The sequence below is a fragment of the Protopterus annectens genome, chromosome 5.part0 (genome assembly GCF_019279795.1).
Source record: "Protopterus annectens isolate FY-2018-M chromosome 5.part0, PAN1.0, whole genome shotgun sequence".
Classification (NCBI taxonomy): Eukaryota; Metazoa; Chordata; order Ceratodontiformes; family Protopteridae; genus Protopterus; species Protopterus annectens.
This window is the reverse complement of record NC_056735.1, coordinates 38,303,576-38,323,464: the sequence shown is the minus strand read 5'-3', so window position 1 is coordinate 38,323,464 and position 19,889 is coordinate 38,303,576. Positions and strand designations below refer to the sequence as shown.

General features: G+C 43.9%; 1 protein-coding gene across 1 annotated transcript in view; it reads left to right on the top strand.

Moving 5' to 3' along the window:
• SFT2D2 (SFT2 domain containing 2) overlaps positions 1-19,889 on the top strand; it is a 749,963-nt gene that overhangs the window by 301,641 nt on the left and 428,433 nt on the right. The window contains exon 3 of the mRNA XM_044072088.1: positions 11,458-11,543. Coding sequence (XP_043928023.1) covers positions 11,458-11,543 — 86 coding nt within the window. The remainder of the gene's footprint in view (positions 1-11,457; positions 11,544-19,889) is intronic.

The following is a 19,889-nucleotide window of genomic DNA, read 5'->3' as shown; positions in this document are numbered from 1 at the left end:
AGACAGAGCTCAAAGGGGCAAATCCAGACGCCCTAAGGGTTCCAGATACCAGGCGCAAGATTCATACAGGTCAAAGCAATGGTGCGCTTCCACCTCCAAATCTGGAGGAGATAAAGCGCAAACCTACAGAAAGCAATCCCAATGACTTCCCTCTGCCTATACCAAGCACTTATCTTTTGGCAGCACCCACAGGGGGAAAATTAGCACTTTTTGCTCAAAATTGGCAGTTAACCCAGGACAAGTGGGTACCAATCATCGTATCACAGGGATACAGATTCCATTTCCACACTCTGCCAATGGCAAATGGTTGGCCAGATCTGCCAAAAAATCAATGGGCAGAGGCACAGAAACAGGTTACTTCCCTCATGGATATGGGGGCCATTCAGATAGTACCAGAACAGGAAAAAGGAGAAGGTTTTTACTCAAGACTGTTCTTGGTACCCAGATTGGACAAGGCCTGGCGGCCAATACTGGATTTATCGATTTTGAACACATACCTGGACATTCCAAAATTCAAAATGCTGACTTTGCAGCAGCTTCTGCCCATGCTGGGCAAGAATGCTTGGCTGGTGATGTTAGACCTAAAAGAGGCATACCTGCATTTCCCAATAAGACAGTCGTGCAGAAGATACCTCAGATTTAAGGCTGGCTTAATGCATTACCAATTCTCTGCACTGCCCTTTGGCTTATCTACTCCGCCCAGGGTCTTTGCAAAGTGCCTAGCACCAGTAATTGCATTTTGCAGACAAAGAAGTATACAAATATATCCTTACTTAGACGACTGTCTCATTCAAGCAGAGAACAAAGACATTCTTCTTCGACATCTGGCATTTGTGAAAAGGCTTCTAATATGCCTAGGGTACACAGTAAACGAAAAGAAATCACAACTGGTACCCTCTCAACAGATAACATTCCTGGGTGCGAGCATGAATACAACTGCCCAGATGGCTTACCTCACGCTAGACAAGCAAAGACAATTGACTACTTACTTCAAACTGATGGCAACAAAGACCCAGTTATCTGCAAGACAAATTCTGCAGGCTCTGGGCTTCATGGCATCCTGCATCCTACTAATGCCATATGCAAGACTGCATATGAGGAAACTTCAATGGTACCTGAAAAGTTTATGGAGTCAACATTCTCAGTTTGGAAGCAATGATTCCTCTCATTCCCTGCCTACAACAGGAGATGTCCTTCAAGAATGCAACTGCAGTCATAACATGTGGGTTGTCCTGCCTCAGGCAGCCCTCGGTCGGCCGGATTCCAAAGTCTGGGTCCGACGTCGGCTGATGTCGCATTTCTCTCCGACGTCAGAGCGGCTGGAGTACATAAGCATCAGCCGACGCTATTTTCTTCAGTCTTTCTTGCCGCGGTGCCCGAAGCAGAAGCAGTTCGCAAGTGCCGGTCGGTCAGCTCCTGTATTCTACGATACCGAAGTCATCAAAAAAGCTAAGTACCCCGTTGGGGACCTTTTCTTGCCTCAGCCGATGTCAGAAATTACTGAAAAAGTTAACAATTGTCTTTTTTGTGGTAAACAAATACCTCATAAGGATTTCCACTCTTACTGCCTCCCTTGCCTGGGCCCAGATCACAACGTCTCGGCCTGTGTAGCCTGTGCTCGCTTCAACAAGCGCACTCTCAGGTGCCGGGCAGAGTTCGCTGAAGATTTCTTCGGCGATAAATTTGTTTACACCATGCAGTCGGATCTTCCGACATCGCAAACTCCCAAAAAGCGAAAAGACCGGGACCGACATCCTCGGCCCGCGTCTACCACCGACTCCGGTTCCCTCTGAGACAGTCTCTCCACCGCTCTGAACCGAAGACACCGCATTACCGACGACTCCGATTCCAGACATTACTCCGCCAGTTATAGACTTTCCTCCGGATACCGAAACCGAGGAAATGCCCGAGACCATTGCTGTAGACAAGGTCACTCCTGCACGTGGAGCTGCCAGGCCTCCTATGGCCATGTCTATTAAGGCCTACACTAGGGCTAAGGCAGCCAGCAAAACAAAGCATATTGCTTCCAAATCCTTACCTCAACCGACTCCGGAGACTCAAATTATGTCCATGGCTGCTGATTTAATTTCCATGATCAGAGGTTCACAGGCCCATCCTGAGAGAGCATCCCAGCCTCCTCCTAATAAAAGGCCCTGCGTTGAACCCTCTGACCCTTCTCCTTCTGATGAAGACTCTGAGGGCTCTGTCCACTCTGATAGCCAGGAAGAGCTCTTCCAGACCTATGAGGACTCGGATGCAGAAGATTCCATACCTTCGCCTCCCTCCTGAGGATATTTCTTTTGGGGAAGTTCTGCACACCATGAGGGAACATTTCAAGTGGCAGGGTCAGGAATATTCTGATTCTAGGAAACGCCTTAGGACTTTCCTTAAGAAGCCTCAGCACAGGCTCTTAGCTATTCCTCCTGTACTTGATGTTCTGGATGATTTGTATTCTGATTCTAGTGCTACCCCTGATTCTCTTCCTCCTGCTCCAGCCAAGCCAGACAGGTATTACAGGGTCCCAGAAACTCATTCCCATTTATTCAGGGCCCATACTGCTGATTTGGAAACCATTTCACAGGGGCCTAAAGGAGTTTCAGCCTCCACCTCAAAAAATCCTTTGCCCTCCAACAGGGAAGCAAGGCCATTAGAGAGATGGGGTAAAAAGGTTTACACATTCACTACCTTATCTATGAGAGCTTTAAATTGCCTTTTTCATATGTTCCAATATCAGGATCATCTCTTAGAAGATATACAAAAATCATTAGCTTCTCCTGATCCTTTAGACAGGAAGACTTTGCAGGAAGCTGTACATAACACTCAGCAAGTAAGCAATCACTTCCTGCAGTGTGGATATGATGCACTGGAAGCTTCATGTAGGGCAGCTATGACAGGGGCAGTGATGCGTAGACATGCTTGGTTAAAAGATCAACCTCTACCAGATCATGTAAAAGCAAAACTTCTGGATGCACCTTTGGAAAAGAACAAGCTTTTTGGTGCAAATGCTAAGGATGTGTTAAAGACCTTCGAAGAAAAAGCAAAATCAGTTCAGACTGTGAAAGATTTCCTCCAGGTTCAACCCCCCAGATTCAGTAGGAATTGGCCTTCAAAAAACTGGTCCTTTCCTAATCCAGAAAATTTTCAAAGGGGTAAGAACAGACGTGGCCGAGGAAGAAGCCAATACAGAGGCCCTTACAGGGGACGACAATGGCAGCCAGGAAACCAAAGAAGTGACGCAGGGGTTTCACCTGCCCAACAACCACAAACTCAATGACTTTCCTCTACTACCGCCTACCAGGGAACAACTAGAAGCTCCCTTGGGCGGGAAATTATCTCTGTTTGCAGAAAACTGGCACAGACTGACAAAGGACAAATGGATTTTGGACATTATAGACCGAGGGTACAGGTTTCATTTTCATACCTTACCAAGAAAACAAGGCATGCCACATCTACCACAACATCAAAGGGCAGAGGCTATCAAGCAAATCACTCTGCTGACTCGAATGAAAGCAATAGAAAGAGTTCCACAACAAGAACAAGAACAGGGGTTTTACTCAAGACTGTTCCTTGTTCCAAGAAAAGAATCTCAATGGAGACCAATACTGGACTTGTCCGCATTAAACACCTTTCTCATAGTACCAAAGTTCAAAATGCTGACTCTACAGCAACTCCTTCCCATGCTGGGCAAGGAGTCGTGGCTGATTACTCTGGACCTCAAGGAGGCATACCTGCATGTCCCTATCAGACACAGCTGCAGAAGATACCTCAGATTTCTTGCAGGGCCAGAGCATTATCAATTCTCAGCACTGCCATTTGGCTTATCTACTGCGCCCCGAGTATTTACAAAATGCCTGGCTTCAGTAATTGCTCATTGCAGGCTCCAGGGTATACAAATTTACCCATACCTGGACGACTGCCTCATACAAGCGGACGACAAATTGATGTTGACAAAAAACCTGGATTATGTCATACGATTACTTCAAGCTCTGGGATACACAGTCAACTTCCAAAAGTCAAGACTGCAGCCATCCCAACAAATAATCTTCTTAGGAGCCAAACTTAGACACAGCCTCTCAGATGGCTTACCTGCCAGAAGACAAGCAAGAGAAGTTAACTCAATACTTCAGAGGTTTAGCAAAGCTCACCCAGATGACTGCAAGGAGATTCCTACAGGCCCTGGGTTACATGGCATCCTGCATTCTACTGGTTCCATTAGCAAAACTACACATGAGAAAGCTTCAATGGTACCTAAAAAGCATTTGGTCTCAACACAGCAACAACTTGGAGACAATCATACCACTCATTCCATGCCTACAAAAGGAATTCCTATGGTGGGCCTCGGTGAGCCAGGAAAACACAGGTATGTCATTCAAAAAACCACAGATAACACAGACCATGACTACAGACGCCTCAGACCTTGGATGGGGGCGCACATGGAAGGCAGGTGTATACAAGGACAATGGTCTCCAAAGGAAACACATCTGCATATAAACCAAAAGGAAATGCTGGCAGTAATGCATGCTATCGAGGCTTTTCAACACCAACTCCAGCAAGGCCATTTAATGATACGGACAGACAACACCACTGTGATGTGGTACATAAACAAGCAGGGGCACCCACTCTTACCCCCTTTGCAGACTGACAATGCAACTTTGGGAGAAATCACTGAGTCTAAACATCCAGTTACAATCCCAGTTTGTTCCAGGAAAAGACAATGTGTTGGCGGACAGCCTAAGCAGGAATTTCACAGATCCACACAGTGGAGGTTACATCCAAGGCTTTCAGACAACTCACTTCGACATGGGGCAAGCCAGAAGTGGACCTATTTGCCTCTCACCTCAATCATCTTCTACCAAAATTTTGCACAAGGACATACCATCCAAAGGCTTGGAAAATAGATGCCCTTTCATTCAACTGGAACTCCCTAGCAATCTATGCATTCCCACCTCTGCCACTGATGACCTCAGTATTATTAAAGATCAAAGCAGAGAAGCCCAAGGGAATCATAATAGCTCCGGATTGGCCAAGACAACACTGGTACCCACTACTATGGAGCATATGTAACACCAGGAGGTGGGCCCTCCCTCAGTGGCCTCTACTTTTGACTCAACACAATTTCGAAACACTGCATCCAAACCTTCAGACACTGCAGCTAACAGCCTGGGAGATCCCATAAATAACTTCAGCTTATCTCTCTCCAAGGAAGTTCAGCGGATACTAACAGAGGCTCGAAGACCATCCACCAGAAAGGTTTACTTAGCAAAGTGGAAAAGATTCAGCAACTGGAATACCAGCAAGGGACATGATGCATCATTACTGAACATCCCACTCATCTTGGAATATTTGGCAGATATGTTGCAGAGCGGCCTCTCATATTCTTCAATAAAGATACATGCATCTGCTATTTCAGCTAGATACAACACTGATCCTCCTGTTTTCTCTCACCCCTTACTAAGACAATTCCTCAGGGGAATCAAGAACATTAAGCCACCAAGAAAGACCCCAGTGCCATCCTGGGACCTCAATTTTGTCTTAGAAAAACTGACTCTACCTCCTTTTGAGCCAGCAGCTTCAGTTGACTTGCAATTTCTCTCATGGAAAACAGCTTTCCTGTTGGCAATTACCTCAGCAAGAAGGGTTTCGGAGCTACAGGCTCTAATGGCAATACCACCCTTTATTATTTTCCACAGAGACAGGGTTTCATTAAGGACCAACCCTACTTTTATGCCAAAGGTGGTATCTAGGGTTTCTCTAAATCAAGCCATTCATCTGCCTGCTTTCTTCCCCAATCCTGAGAATAAGGGGGAAAGACTTTTGCATACCTTGGACATTCATAGACAACTTCGATACTACCTGGACAGAACCAAGGCCAGTAGGAAGTCTGAACAGCTTTTTGTAGCTTACGCCCCTGCAGTCCAAGGAAAAGCAATTTCAAAACAGACTATTTCTAAATGGATTGGACATTGCATCAGATTCTGTTATTCCTTTCATGGGAAGACTGTTCCAGCCTATGTCAGACCACATTCCACCAGAGCTACAGCCACCTCTACAGCATTTTTAAGAGGGGTGCCTACAAAGGACATTCTAGAAGCTGCTACATGGAGCTCCGTGCATACATTCTCCAAACACTACAATCTCCCCCTATATTCCAGATCCAGAGCAGGCTTTGCTTCGGCAGTCCTGCAGGGTTTGATTGCCACACCATCTCTTTCCTAGAGCATACCTCCTCCCCCAGCTAAGCTATGGTATTCTACCCAGATGTTATGACTGCAGTTGCATTCTTGAAGGACATAGTACAGTTTTGTACCTTCCATAAATGTAGATGTCCGATAGACATGCAACTGCAGTCTGGTTTTCCCTCCCTCCATACCCCTCTATGCCTAGGGTCCACTCCTATCCCCCTTACTCTTAGCTGGGGATATCTGTTATGGTGTATTTGTTTTATTGCTCATGTATTTGTTTGGAATCCTGTTTTTGTCTTCCAATTTGATTACAGCCTTCCTTGGAGGGCACCTGGCATCTGGGGCAAGAAACACTGAAGAAAATGGCGTCGGCTGATGCTTATGTACTCCAGCCGCTCTGACGTCGGAGAGAAATGCGACATCAGCCGACGTCGGACCCAGACTTTGGAATCCGGCCGACCGAGGGCTGCCTGAGGCAGGACAACCCACATGTTATGACTGCAGTTGCATGTCTATCGGACATCTACATTTATGGTAGGTACAAAACTGTACTTTTCTATGGTGGGCACAGGCATGTCACCAAAACATGGGACAGACCTTCAGTCTTCCCCCCTGCCAGCCAAACCTTAACAGACTCCTCAGATTATGCCTGGGGAGCCCCCATGGCAGGAAGATGCATTCAGGGCATATGGACCCCAAAACAAATGCATCTGCATACCCACCAGAAAGAGATGTTAGCTGTTCAAAATGCCCTAAGCCTTCAAGGACTTACTTCATCCAGGACTACTGATAAAGATGGACAACACCGCAGTCATGTGATATATAAACAAGCAAGGAGGCACACACACATACCCCCTTTGCAGATTAGCCATGGCACTGTGGGACACAGCTTTGACCTACCAAATACATCTTCAAGTTCAATTCCTGCCAGGAAAAAAAATACACTGGCAGACGATTTAAGCAGAAACCTTATGGATCCTCACGAGTGGAAACTAAATCCACAAGTCTTCAGCATGATAACACAGAAATGGGGGAGCCCAGACATAGATATATTTGCCTCTCCTCAAAATTATCAATTGAAAAGATTCTGCACAAGGACTTATCACAGACGAGCATGGAAAGTGGACGTCCTGTCCTTCAGTTGGAAAAAGCTGTCAGTTTATGCCTTTCCTCCTCTGCCTCTTCTACCCAAGGTCCTGCTAAAGGTCAGACAAGAGAAACCAAAGATGATACTAATTGCCCCGGCCTGGCCCTGCCAGTACTGGTACCCAATCCTAAGGAACTTGTCTCAATACCCAGCTTGGACCTTACCTCAAAGACCTCAACTACTGTCCCAGCAAAACAATCAGATCCTGCACAATCAACTACAGACACTGAACCTGGCAGCATGGCTGATCATGTAGTTATACAAACAACACCTTTCAGTAAAGCTGTGATGGATGTAATTTTGGAAGCCAGAAGGCCTAGTACTAGAAAATCTTATGCTGACAAATGGAAGAGATTTTGTGCTTGGAATCGAGCACAAGGAACTGATACAGCAGAACCAAATATTCCTCAGGTATTACAATACTTAACTGAGATGCTTGACAAAGCAATTCTTTCTCAATCAAAATCCATGCCTCTGCTATTTCAGCTCATTACAATACAGAGCCACCAATCTTTTCTCATGCTTTACTAAAACAGTATCTTAGAGAAGCCAAACATGTAAGGCCTCCTAGAAGATCACCATTACCTGCATGGGACCTCAATTATTTGTTGGAAAAGCTCACCCTGCCTCCATTTGAACCAGCTGCTACTGCTGATATAAAGTTCTTATCATGGAAAACAGCTCTGCTACTAGCAGTTACTTCAACAAGAAGAGTTTGAGCTACAGGCCCTCATGGCTGTAGAGCCTTTTATCATATTTTACCCAGACAGGGTGTCTCTGAGAATAAATCCTACTTTTATGCCCAAGGTGGTTTCCAGTGTGGCTCTTAATCATCTGCCAACTTTTTGTCCAAATCCGCAGAACAAAGGGGAGAGAATTCTGCATTCCTTGGATGTACACAGATAGCTAAGATTCTACTTGAGCAGGACTAAAGCTCTAAGAAAAACTGAGCAATTACTAGTGTCATATGCTGCAGGATCAGAAGGAAAGGCTATTTCAAAGCAGACAATTTCAAAGTGGATAAGCCACTGCATCCGTTTCTGCTACTTATACCATGGTAAACCTGTGCCCAAGGGCATTAGGTCTCATTCCACCAGAGCTGCAGCTATTTCAGCAGCCTTTCTCAGAGGAGTACCAGCCAAAGACATTCTAGAGGCTGCTACCGGGAGTTCTGTTCACACCTTCACAAAGCATTATCATTTGCCTCTCTACTCTAAGTCCAGGGCAGGCTTTGCTACTGCAGTGCTGCAGGGCCTTATAGCCGCATGTAATGCAGGTTTAGCTCCAGACTCCCAACCATAGCTTTGGGATTCTACCCAAATGTAATGACTGCAACAGTGAAACATGAAGAACATAGTACAGTTGTGTACACTTACCATAAATGTAGATTTTCGAGTGTATTCACTGTTGCAGTCCAGGTTACCCTCCCGCCATCCCCCTGTCATTCTGGAGTTTATCTTTCCATCTCTATCTTCTACAACCTATGTGGTGTATTTGCTTGTAGGTGAAGATAAAGTTTATATTGATGCATGTTTATATATATATATATATATATATATATATATATATATATATATATATATATATATATATTGCTACCTATTTGGGGGCACCTGACATCGGGGGCAAGAAAAACTAAAGAAAATGGTGTCGGCTGCATGTTTTATACCCCTGATGACCTGACGTCATGGAAGAGAAGACAGCAACCGAAGCAGGACCCAAGACTTTGGAATTCAGGCCGACTGAGGGCAACCTGCCAGCAGATTACCCAAATGTAATGACTGCAACAGTGAATACACTCTAACATCTACATTTATGGTAAGTGTACACAACTGTACTTTTACCTGCATAGAACAAAAGACATGAGAAAAACAGTCCAGTTTTTATTTCCCCTGCAGATTTGAAATTGGTTTAACCAATTGCCAAAGTAACTTTAGCCAGATGACTAACTGATTGATTGTATCTCATGTATTTATAAAAACTGGGTATTACTTTCCCACAAACAGTACAAGCTCATTCAGCTAGAGCCATGGCAACTTCTTCAGTTTTCCTTTCCAGAGCATTCATGGGCGACATATGTACAGCAGCAACTTGGGCTACTGCTCATACTTTTGTTATTCATTATAAATTGGATCTGGTTTCCAGGAGTAGAGCATCATTTGGTTCAACTGTGCTCAGGAATATCCTTCCTTAGAGTCCATCCAGGATTTAGCCGGAGACTCTGTTCCATCAGTTGAGGATAGAATGAAAATTGATAGCATCAGTTGAAGTTATGTACTTACTATAACGTTCCATCTGTGTTGTCCATCTTCCTCAAGTCCCCACCCATCAACCCCCATCCTTTCTATTTGCAAACTTCAGGAAGAATGAATTTTTTAAGGGACCTCACCGTCCTTTATATTGAGCTCCAGTTGAGTGCATGTGATTTTACACCTCCTTTTATCTGTGCATAGTAAATATTTAATTTCTGGTAAAAATCAACAAACAAGATCTGAGGTAACTTAGGGTTGATGCATTATGGGTAACTGAGAAGAGTTTTTGGTTGCCATGAGCTATAGCAACGGCTGAGTCCGATCCGAGGAACTGAATCCGAACCCATCAGTTGAGGAAGAATGAAAATGGATAACACAGATGGTATGTTATGGTAAGTACATAACTTATTTTTTCTAGTTGCTGTCACTTTGACCAAAAGGGGTTATGGAATTGTAGGCCTTTATCTTGCAACCGTTCTTCTTGATGTTTTGGCAGGACAGCATATCACTACGTGTAAACCAAGCTTTTATGACTAAGAGACAGACTTTGGCTAGATGTAAACCAAGCCCATGTGGTGAAAGTAGTGTCAGAAGTAAGTTTTAATTTGATGATATTCTTCCTAGAATACTCTCATCAGAAGTGAACATAAGGTACACCGCTAAAATTTTATTTACACAGGACCAGGTGCTATCATTTCCTTTGTCTTAAAAGATTTGACCAGAAATTTTCCTTAGCTACACAGTCGGTGTGGCTGTCTGACTCCATAGACCACTATACACTATATGTATATTTACTGGATCTTTACCAGTCCATGGGGACAAGCTTGTATTCATCTTGGAAGTTCTTTCATTATTTGGAGATGACAGTATTGCCCAGGAATAATCTTTGCTTCTAATTATCCATGCTAGGTTGCAAATCCTTGTGGTCTTTAAACTCCAGAGATTCAGAGGGTGTCTAAGTGTCCCTGTTGAAGGGGGGGAGGGACTCAAGACAGATTTTTGTGCCAAAGAAAGTATGGTGCAGACATCTCCTTGGTCTGGGTGACGCAGACCTCACAGGGATGTCCAAGCAAGTCTGTGCAGGTTGGCATGAAATTCAGAGCTCTGTCCATCAACAAATTCCTAGGTTAGAAGTGTGACAGCCGTGATGAGCTTCTACTCAGATATTTGCAGTTCAGGTGAGTTTGCAGACACAAGTCTTTTTTTTTTTTTTTACTGCCAGACCACATCTGAGCATGGACTTTAAATATTCCTAAAGTACAACAATTACCAAATGTTGTTTTCTTCTAGGAAGAAAGTATTGCATTTCCTTTGAGTTGTGTGGTACCTTGAAGCAGCTAGTTATAGAGTAGCCTTTATCTTAGGTGAGATAAGGACAAGGAACTGTGTACAAATGGGATATTGGCATCAGTTTTCATGGAAGTCACTGACTGAGCTAAATGTTGCGATTTTCCCTCTGTATTATTTTCTTGCAGATTCTTAGCAATACGGATGACTGGGTCAGTGGTACCATCCTTGTAGGATGACTGGGTCAGTGGTACCATCCTTGTAGGATGAGGAGAAGTCATGCATCTGCTTTCCTTTTCTTAAGTAACGAGTAATAATATCATGACACTGCTTTGTGTTTGTCTGAACAAATCATAAGGAGCTCTTGTTTATGGCTACCCCATGAGTACAGGATACTCTAGGGCGTGGATTTTGGATCTGCATGCTAGTTTACAGCAGTACACTGCAAGAACAGTCACTTTTTTATCCCATAGTATGTAGTAAATATAGTGGTCTTTAATTTGCACTATTGTTGAGATGGCAGAAGTGTCCTTTAGTGCAGTATGTTTTTAAGGCAAACTCCAAAATATATATTTTTTCTTCTGCGCAGGGCGTCTGTTTGCTTTGGGTACCCAGAAGTGGAATTGCATTATTTGCAATATTTTATACCCTTGGAAATCTCACATCTGTTGCAAGGTAAGCAAATGAGAAATGCTGCATGCTACACGTTGCTGAATGGTTATTATTCAGTTTTGTAGTTGATTATTCGTGAATCACTCATGGGAATTGGAGCTCTCATGATTTGCATCCTTTTAATCAGTTTGGTCTTACAGTATAGAATGTATTTACACTGTATGCTCTGGAAGAAGAATACAAGATTGTTCATTCAGTTGTCTTTCAGCTTTTCCTGGTTAGGGGCCGCCACAGCGGAACTCCGGTCCGCTAATGATTGGCAGTAGATTTTTACGTGCTGAGTTTCCTGGCCTGACGCACAACCTTCAACGAAGGTACGCCCATTCACGCATGTCTCCACACAGAAGACGCTCTAGCTGAGAATCGAACAGGTCGTCTTACTGTGAGGCAACAACGATTGTTCCTTCAGTATGAGATGAAAAATCTAGCTACTCCCAATTGATGTGTATAATTAATTAAAATGCTATTGGTATGTTTTATAAGTTGAGTGTAGACAGTTCTATACATGGAGATGTTCATCATTTAATTTGTGTTTTTGTCTTCTGTAGTTTCTGTTGATCTTTAGTTTTGTATCTCTTTTTAGGGAAAATGTATTTTCGGTGGAAATTTTTTTTTCTAGCAGTAGGCATGTCTGACCTGCATTCATTTCCTAATAGAGCACAATAATACAACCTTGGTGAGTAGTTAATTATGTTTGCATTACCGTGCTGTTTATCAAATATAGACCCGAAGAAGTTCAGACTTGAGTACAAGTCCTTGATGTTGAACTGTGGAACTTTGATCACTGTGTCCATAGAAAGTTTGGAAGTTTGTTTGAATGCTAGCACTGATTGATTTTCTTTTCAGTTTTCCATTTCCTCTCCAGTTGTGCGTCTGTGAACTCACTCTGTGCAGGTAAGGCCTTTGTCCCTAGCTCACCGGTTCTGGAGGGCTTGCTTACCTGCAGAAAATTATTTTCCCCCCTTGAATTTCATCAAGATGAAGCTTCAACCAACTCTTTTTTCATCTGAGCTTATTAAAGTTGATGCCCACTGAAACGTAGGGGAACTTCATATTAATCAATTTATTTATTTTCATTTATGCTGAGTAGAAAACATTTTCAGTCATGTCCTAGACCAAAGCCACAACAACTTGAAACAACATATGTAAAGGATAATAACTTTGGATTGTGCAGTAGTTGTAGCAGGAAAATAGAAGATCATGTAACAACTTGATAAACTGTAATAGCTGAACTAAAATCTGATATAAAACATTTGAAAGATTTGAGGCGACAGAGTAATACTATGTTTGAGTGAAAACTGTGGTAGGTTTGTCAGTTGTCACAACAGTGTAGAATAAACACGTGCAGTGGTAATTGTAAATCTTTCTTTAGCTGTGTTAGAAAACTGCCTCTTATTCTTATCTAGTAGACATTACCAATATCCTTGTAAACAAGTTTACTGCCAATTCTATCCAAAATCCCTTACTGTCATAATTATTTCTAAAGGTTATATACCGAAAGTAGTAACCAAAACCAAAAATAATTCTTCCATGGCACCTGACAGTATACCTGGATGCTTAATTATTAGTGTTAAACATAACCTTGCAGTCACACTTCTTATAACCTAAGTTTCGCTAATGTTTTTTGCCAGTAATCAGTGACACTGCAGTAATGATGCCCTTCCATAAGGGTGGCCTTACAACCAACTCAGCTGATTGCTGACCAATCATCCATACAAGCCTCATCTGCAAAGCCATGGAAAGTATCATAACTGACCTCATAAACTATGATATCAAGAATCTTGTTAGAGTTGACCCCCTGCAGTTTAGCCTTTTGAAGGGTAGGTCTTTTCTGCTGAATCTGGTGAACTTTTTTCCAGAAGGGGTATGGAGGATGTAGACCGTGACGATTCTGTGCACACAGAGCAGCATCTTGATCTGGCAAGGCCTTTGATACCATTTCCCCACGCTCGTGTCAAAGAAAGCTAGATGCTTTTAAAATTGACCCATATATGGCGAGATGGTTAGCAAGCTGGCTGAAAGAGAGAACCCCCACAGTGTAAGTTGCAGGTGCCTCATGAGAAAGTTACCAGCAGTGTCCCCTGTTAATTGGTGCTGGAGCCCCTCTTTTTTTGACATTTGCTTTTTTGCTGTCCAAGCAGGATCTCTGGTAACAAAGTTTGCAACTGACTGCAAACAAGGGACTGTTGTTAAGTCACCCTCTGACACTCAAACCCTTCAGAATGAATTATTCCTGGTAAACTCTTGGTGTAATAAAAAAAAAATGGCCTCAAACTAAATGTTAAAATCGTAATGTCATAATTTTGGTAGGCAATGTCTCTCCTAATCATACTATATGTATAATACACTGCTGTAAAATGACAATGTAGTTAGGGGCCTAGGACTTGGGTTGATAGCTCCCTCTCTTTTGACTGTCATCTGACAGTATTTGTCAGGAAATCCTTTTATTTAGCCCAACTAATTGCTAAAGGAATATGATAAAGGTCTAAAGAGGTAATCACTCCCTTGTACTCAGCACTGATCAGACCAATTACTGAGTACAACACTCCTGTCAGGATGCATCTAACTAGACACACCAACATTTTAGACACCAAAGGATCCTAAGCAAATGGTTTTGAGCTGGAAAAAGTATTCTTTTAATTCTTATAGACTTTAGAGGTAAGATATCTGTCTCACTTAACCACACACCATTAAAAATTCTGTTGTCCTGGACCTCTTGTTTCTCCACAAATTCAATATCTCCATTAATACCAGAACCAGGGACCTAAATCTTCACCAACAGGTACATAAAAAAAAAAACATTTGTGGGTCAGGTTTATATATTTGAGCACCTCTTAAACCTGTATAATAAAGTCCCCCTGCATGTTAAGCAGTTCGACTCATTATCTTCCTTTAAACATGACCTTAGATGACTGGACGGGCAGCCACAAGTTTACTCGAGGATTGACTGGTGTAGCCCTCCTGGAGAATGGAGGTGTGGCATGAGGGACAGTACTGGCAGAGTGAATGGCCAAAAGACTTGATAGCCTTGAAATAGCTATGAAATATCTGATAAAGGACAATTACCTTTTCATTAATCCAAAACTTGGGATAGGGTAGCACAAGAATTTTGAAATCCCACTCTGTACTTCCAACCTCATAAACTCTTGAAAGAAAATGCATTTCTTCAGTTCTGCAGATGTATTTTTTGGGAGAGTCATTCTGTCAACAGCACTTTCACTGAATGCTATTTCAGTAAAATGTTTTGCCAAGTCTATTTTCAGTGATAGTTGTAATGCTCTGTGACCTTAGTGTAGATTTATTATATTTACATATGTTGTTATGTCAGGTACCTGGATGACTTATTCATCCTTTGGAAGGGGGGTGAGGAGAAATTGATGAATTTCATCGATTACATCAATGGTAGTACTTCCTACTTGCAATTTACTTATAACTTCAGTAAGACAGGAATAAATTATCTTGACACTTACACATTCAGCGATGGACACACTTTTCAGTCTAAGATCTATAGGAAAGACACTTTTTGCAATGCCTATTTAGAGTTTTCCAGTAATCATCCCTATACGCAGAAAAGAAGTATTTTAAAGGGGCAATGCATAAGGGCTGCTAGGATGACCTCCAGAAAGGAAGATATGATTCTTGAGATGGCCTTTATTGGCAAACTATTTGGACAGAGAGGTTATCCTGAGGCCATGATCAAGGACATCACCGAATATGTTATATGAGAATGGGGTAATAAATATATACCTATCTTGGGCAAGTGTTTATTGTCAACCAGTGCAAATGAATGTAGTACATCAGGATATCACAGGTCATATATAATGCAATTTGGACATCACGTAGGGGAAGTGAGAAAGATTGTAGATAGTAATTGGAATATTCTTACCAGTGATGAAGGAATTTGTGATAGAGTGGGTGAGAAACCAACATATGTATATAAAACAGGGATGAATTTCAAAAAAATGATTGACATTAGGTCTAATAACAGAGATAATTCCAGGAACACTCCTAGGACAGGGACTAAGCAATGCGGACACTGCAACCAGTGCCCTTCCATTTTACAAGTGGAGTGTATTAGTTTAGAGAATATTATTAGAAGTAGGATTTATCTTTGTAAGGGAAATTGCCAGACCCAACATGTTGTCTGTATAGGAAAGTGCATGTCCTGTCCAAGTTTTTATGTTGGAAAAACGGACAGGAAATTACGTAATAGAATTTACGATCATTTGTATTGCATAAAAAAGAAGGATATGAATAATGCACTATACAGACATTTAGCTGGTAGTGCTGGTTGTAACACCTTCAAATTTGCCATTCTTGAAGTAGTTAGGAACAACCCCAGGGGGGGTTAACATCAAGGCAATGGAGGGTAACATCAAGGCAATTTTGGGGGAAAAAGAGATCAAATGGCAGTTAAAGCTAAATGCGGCAATTCCACCAGGTATCAATGAAAATATTCCTACTAAGCCCCTTATAAGAAATTAACAATGTTGTAGTTTTGTCAGAGAGAGACATATAGGCATATATACATATACACTCAATCAAATATGTATATAAAATAATTTTTCATTGTTAAATATAGGCATTTATATACTTTGGTAATGCACAATATATTTAGGCAGGTCATAACTATATATTGTATTTGTTATGTAATTAGTATTTACTGTAGGATTATATCTTACATTTGATATTGTTCCTTATGTTAAGTTGTCAATCTCGCCTTCATTCTTGCTTGATGGGTTCGGAGCCGATCCCTCGGCTCCGACTCGGCACTTGCTAAGCTCGAGAGTCACTTTTACCAGCTCGAGGCAGCCCCATATCCCATGATGCAAGGCGGTAAGTACCCAGATCTCGTTTGCCGCTTCGCTTATGAGGTCCTCCTTTTACCAGCTCCTGGTAAGTGATTCACTACTTTAATATTTTAGCCCCTTTTTGCTAAAAACCACTTAATTTTTAGTTTTAAGTTAATTCTATAGATTTTCTGACAGAAAATTCCCTGTCTTTACTAATTGTTTAGTCAAACTTTACCCATCCCATCCCCCCCCCCCTGTTAGGGTGTGTGTGTGTGTGTGTGTGTTTTTTTCTAGTAATACCTTTTGGTATTTTATTTAATTTAATTCTTTGACTGGTGTGTGTGTGTTGTGAAACACCATGTCAAAGGAGAGGGTCTCAGGTTTTAAGAAGTGTGACTCGTGCTGTCAGAAGATGTCTCTGACAGACGGTCACACTTCTTGCCTGTATTGCCTGGGGCCTCTTCACCTGCAGGACTCCTGTGCTATTTGTCATTCCTTCAGCCAGAGAGTCCTGCAGGAAAGACGAAACAAGCTGATACTTAGGGGCCTTCTTAAGCCGGAGGGCTCTCCGGCTAAGTCGGCTCCATCTAAATCAGCCAAATCTTCCAAGGCCCAGGCTTCTGTATCTAAGCCTGCGGCCACGGCTCCGACTCGATCTGAGTCGAGATCGGCTCCAGCTGGAGCCGATTCTGGCTTATCTAAGCCTTCGGCACCGATGGCTATCGGTGCCGATTCTGCATCGACCACTTCGGTGTCGGCTCCGATCAGTTCCGACCACCATGTGGCACAGGCATCGGTGTCGGCTCCGATCGGCTCCGACACCGTTACTTTTGTGGCTGTATCGGCTCCGGCTGGAGCCGATGCATCGAGGCTTCCTGTCGGCTCCGATAAGTCTTCGGCTCCGACAGGATCTATAGTATCGGTTCCGATGGCTCATTCCAGGAAGAGGTCGAGGTCTCCTTCCTTGGAGCCGATACTTCGGCTCGGCTTCACCTCTCCTTCGAACGGAGCCATCGGAGCCGATCTTCAAGGTCATCCAGACTTTCAGACCATGACCTAGAGAGTGGTCAGCAGATTACTTAAGTCACAGGTACTGGCCCAAATGTTACATAGTCCGTCTCAACAGGCGACTGTTGGTCCACACCCGTTACAGTTCCTCCTTCAACTCTACCCCAGAGCTTGGAGTTGGAGTCTTCGAATGGTTACTGCTACGGCTGGAGGACAGATACCCCTTCTGTTCCTTCAGCCTCTACTCTTATCTCCTCTTCGAGACCTTCCTTAGAGGGATTCGGTGGTCGAGCTTCCATGGTCTCCTCCGAGGGGGTGAGTGGCATCGGACCCTTGTCCGAACCCGCTCTTCCCCTTGGAGCCTCGGCCTTGGTGAGCTCGGCTCCGACATCTGCCTCGGAGACTTCCCTTTCGGTGGTCCCTGGAGTTCCTAGTTCTTCGGAACGGGTTCTCTTGGACCTGCCTGGGAGGGGGGCATTCGAGGTGATGAAGAGTGTGCTGGCCACTGGTATCAGTCAGCAGTCTGTTCCCGTAGCTCCTCCCTCTATAGTGCCTGTTGACATCTCTGCCACTTCTCTTGCTATAGGACCCAGAGATCCTCCACCTCAGGTTTCCCCATTGGGAATTTCCCCCTCTTCCGAGGATTCCCCTGATGTTTCGGGAGATCCTCCTAGGAAGAGGACTTGTAAGAGGAAACATGCAGACTCCCCCGAGTCTGTCACTTCGGATACTGACTTTGATGAGTCAGAGGGATCCCCTAGATCCCCCTCTGAGGATGTCTCCTTCTCAGACATCCTAGAACTCCTTAAACAGAGGGGAAACTGGCCCACGAACAATCCCTCTGAGGATGAGTCAGTATACCTAGAGGCGTTTGGATCTCGGCCCTCCACCTCCTGGGTGTCTCCGCCTTCGACCCCTTATGCAGGTTATTGCCCGAAGGCGTGGGCAGCTCCTGACTCTGTAGAGCCAGTCCCTAGGAGGCCTTCAAAATTTATCACTGCCCGGGTGACAAGCAATTCCTCACTAAGGGTGTCCCGCTGATGCCATGGTGGTGGCTGCCGCCACCAAGAAGGAACTTGCAGATCTTTCCGTACCCGTCCATCCTCCTAATAAGGACTCTAGGACCATGGATAGGTACGGTAAGCGGATGTTTTCCTCAGCGACCTTTGCTATGCGTTCGCTGAATTACTTATGTCACTTCACCAGACTCCAGAGGGATATCCTTAAGGAGCTGGGTGAAGTAGTACAGGATCCTACAGCTGCAGGAGCTCAAGAGAAGATTGCTTCGCAGCTAGGAACCCTTAATTCCATTGCAAACTCCTCCATCCGGCTAATATCATATGCTGCTGATGGAGCGAGTAGAGCCGCAGGTACAGGTGTGGCTCTTAGACGCCAAGCATGGATGCGGCTATGTGATTTTGCAGATCCCTTCAAGGCGTCCTTCACAAATTCTCCCTTTGATGGGTCAGCTTTGTTTGGCCCTCAAGTGAAGGAAACTTTGACCAGGTGCGAACAGGACGGCAAGACTCTTTCTGCTGTAGGAGTCCGTTTTTCCACCCCTTCTAGACCTTATCCCAAAGGACAGAAAGGTGGAAAAATGTGGTTCCGTAAATCCCAAGGAGTCACGCGGATTCACGTGGTCAGTTTACCCCTAGAGGCAGAGGGGTAACAACAACAGATGCGCTCTAGAGGCAGAGGGGTCCAAAAACCAGGAAACAGAGAGCCTCTCTCTGACAAGCCCTTTCAGCATCCCTGAGATGTTGCCCGGCTGTCCCTCCTTGGAGGCAGTCGGGAAGATTATCACTGTACCCAGAAGCCTGGCATTCCCTCACTCAAGACAGTTGGGTACAGTCGATCATATCCAAGGGTTACATAATTCCTTTCGAGGAAAGTCCTTTCCCCTCAAATTCCCTTCCAGATGTACCACCGGTCTAAGGGAAATTGCAGAGTTAGAAGTCTCAAAACTACTGCAAAAAGAGCCATTCAGCCAGTTACAACAGATCATTCAGATGCCGTAATCTACTCAAGGTTCTTTTTGGTCCCCAAAAAGACGGGAGACTGGAGACCAATATTGGATCTCAGCAGACTCAAGTCAGTGAGGAAGACAAGATTCCGAATGGTCACTCTTCAGTCAATTCTGCCCTTCTTACAGAAGGACAACTGGATGTGCTCAATAGATCTTCAGGATGCGTACTATCACATCAAAATTCACAGACGCTCCAGGAGATTTCTCCGCTTTCGGCTGGGGTCCAGTCATTTCCAGTTCAGAGCCCTGCCCTTTGGTCTCACTACAGCCCCCAGAGTGTTCACCAAATGCATGGCAGTGGTCATGGCTCACCTGAGACGTCAAGGATTCCAGGTGTTTCCGTATCTCGACGACTGGCTCCTGTCAGCCACCACCAGGCATCAGCTTATACAAGCCAGGGATTACACAATAAATCTTTGTTCTCATTTGGGCATCTCGATCAACTTGAAAAGTCATCCTTATCGCCCTGCCAGTCTATTACCTTCATAGGCAAACTTAAACACTGTTCGGATGTCAGCTACC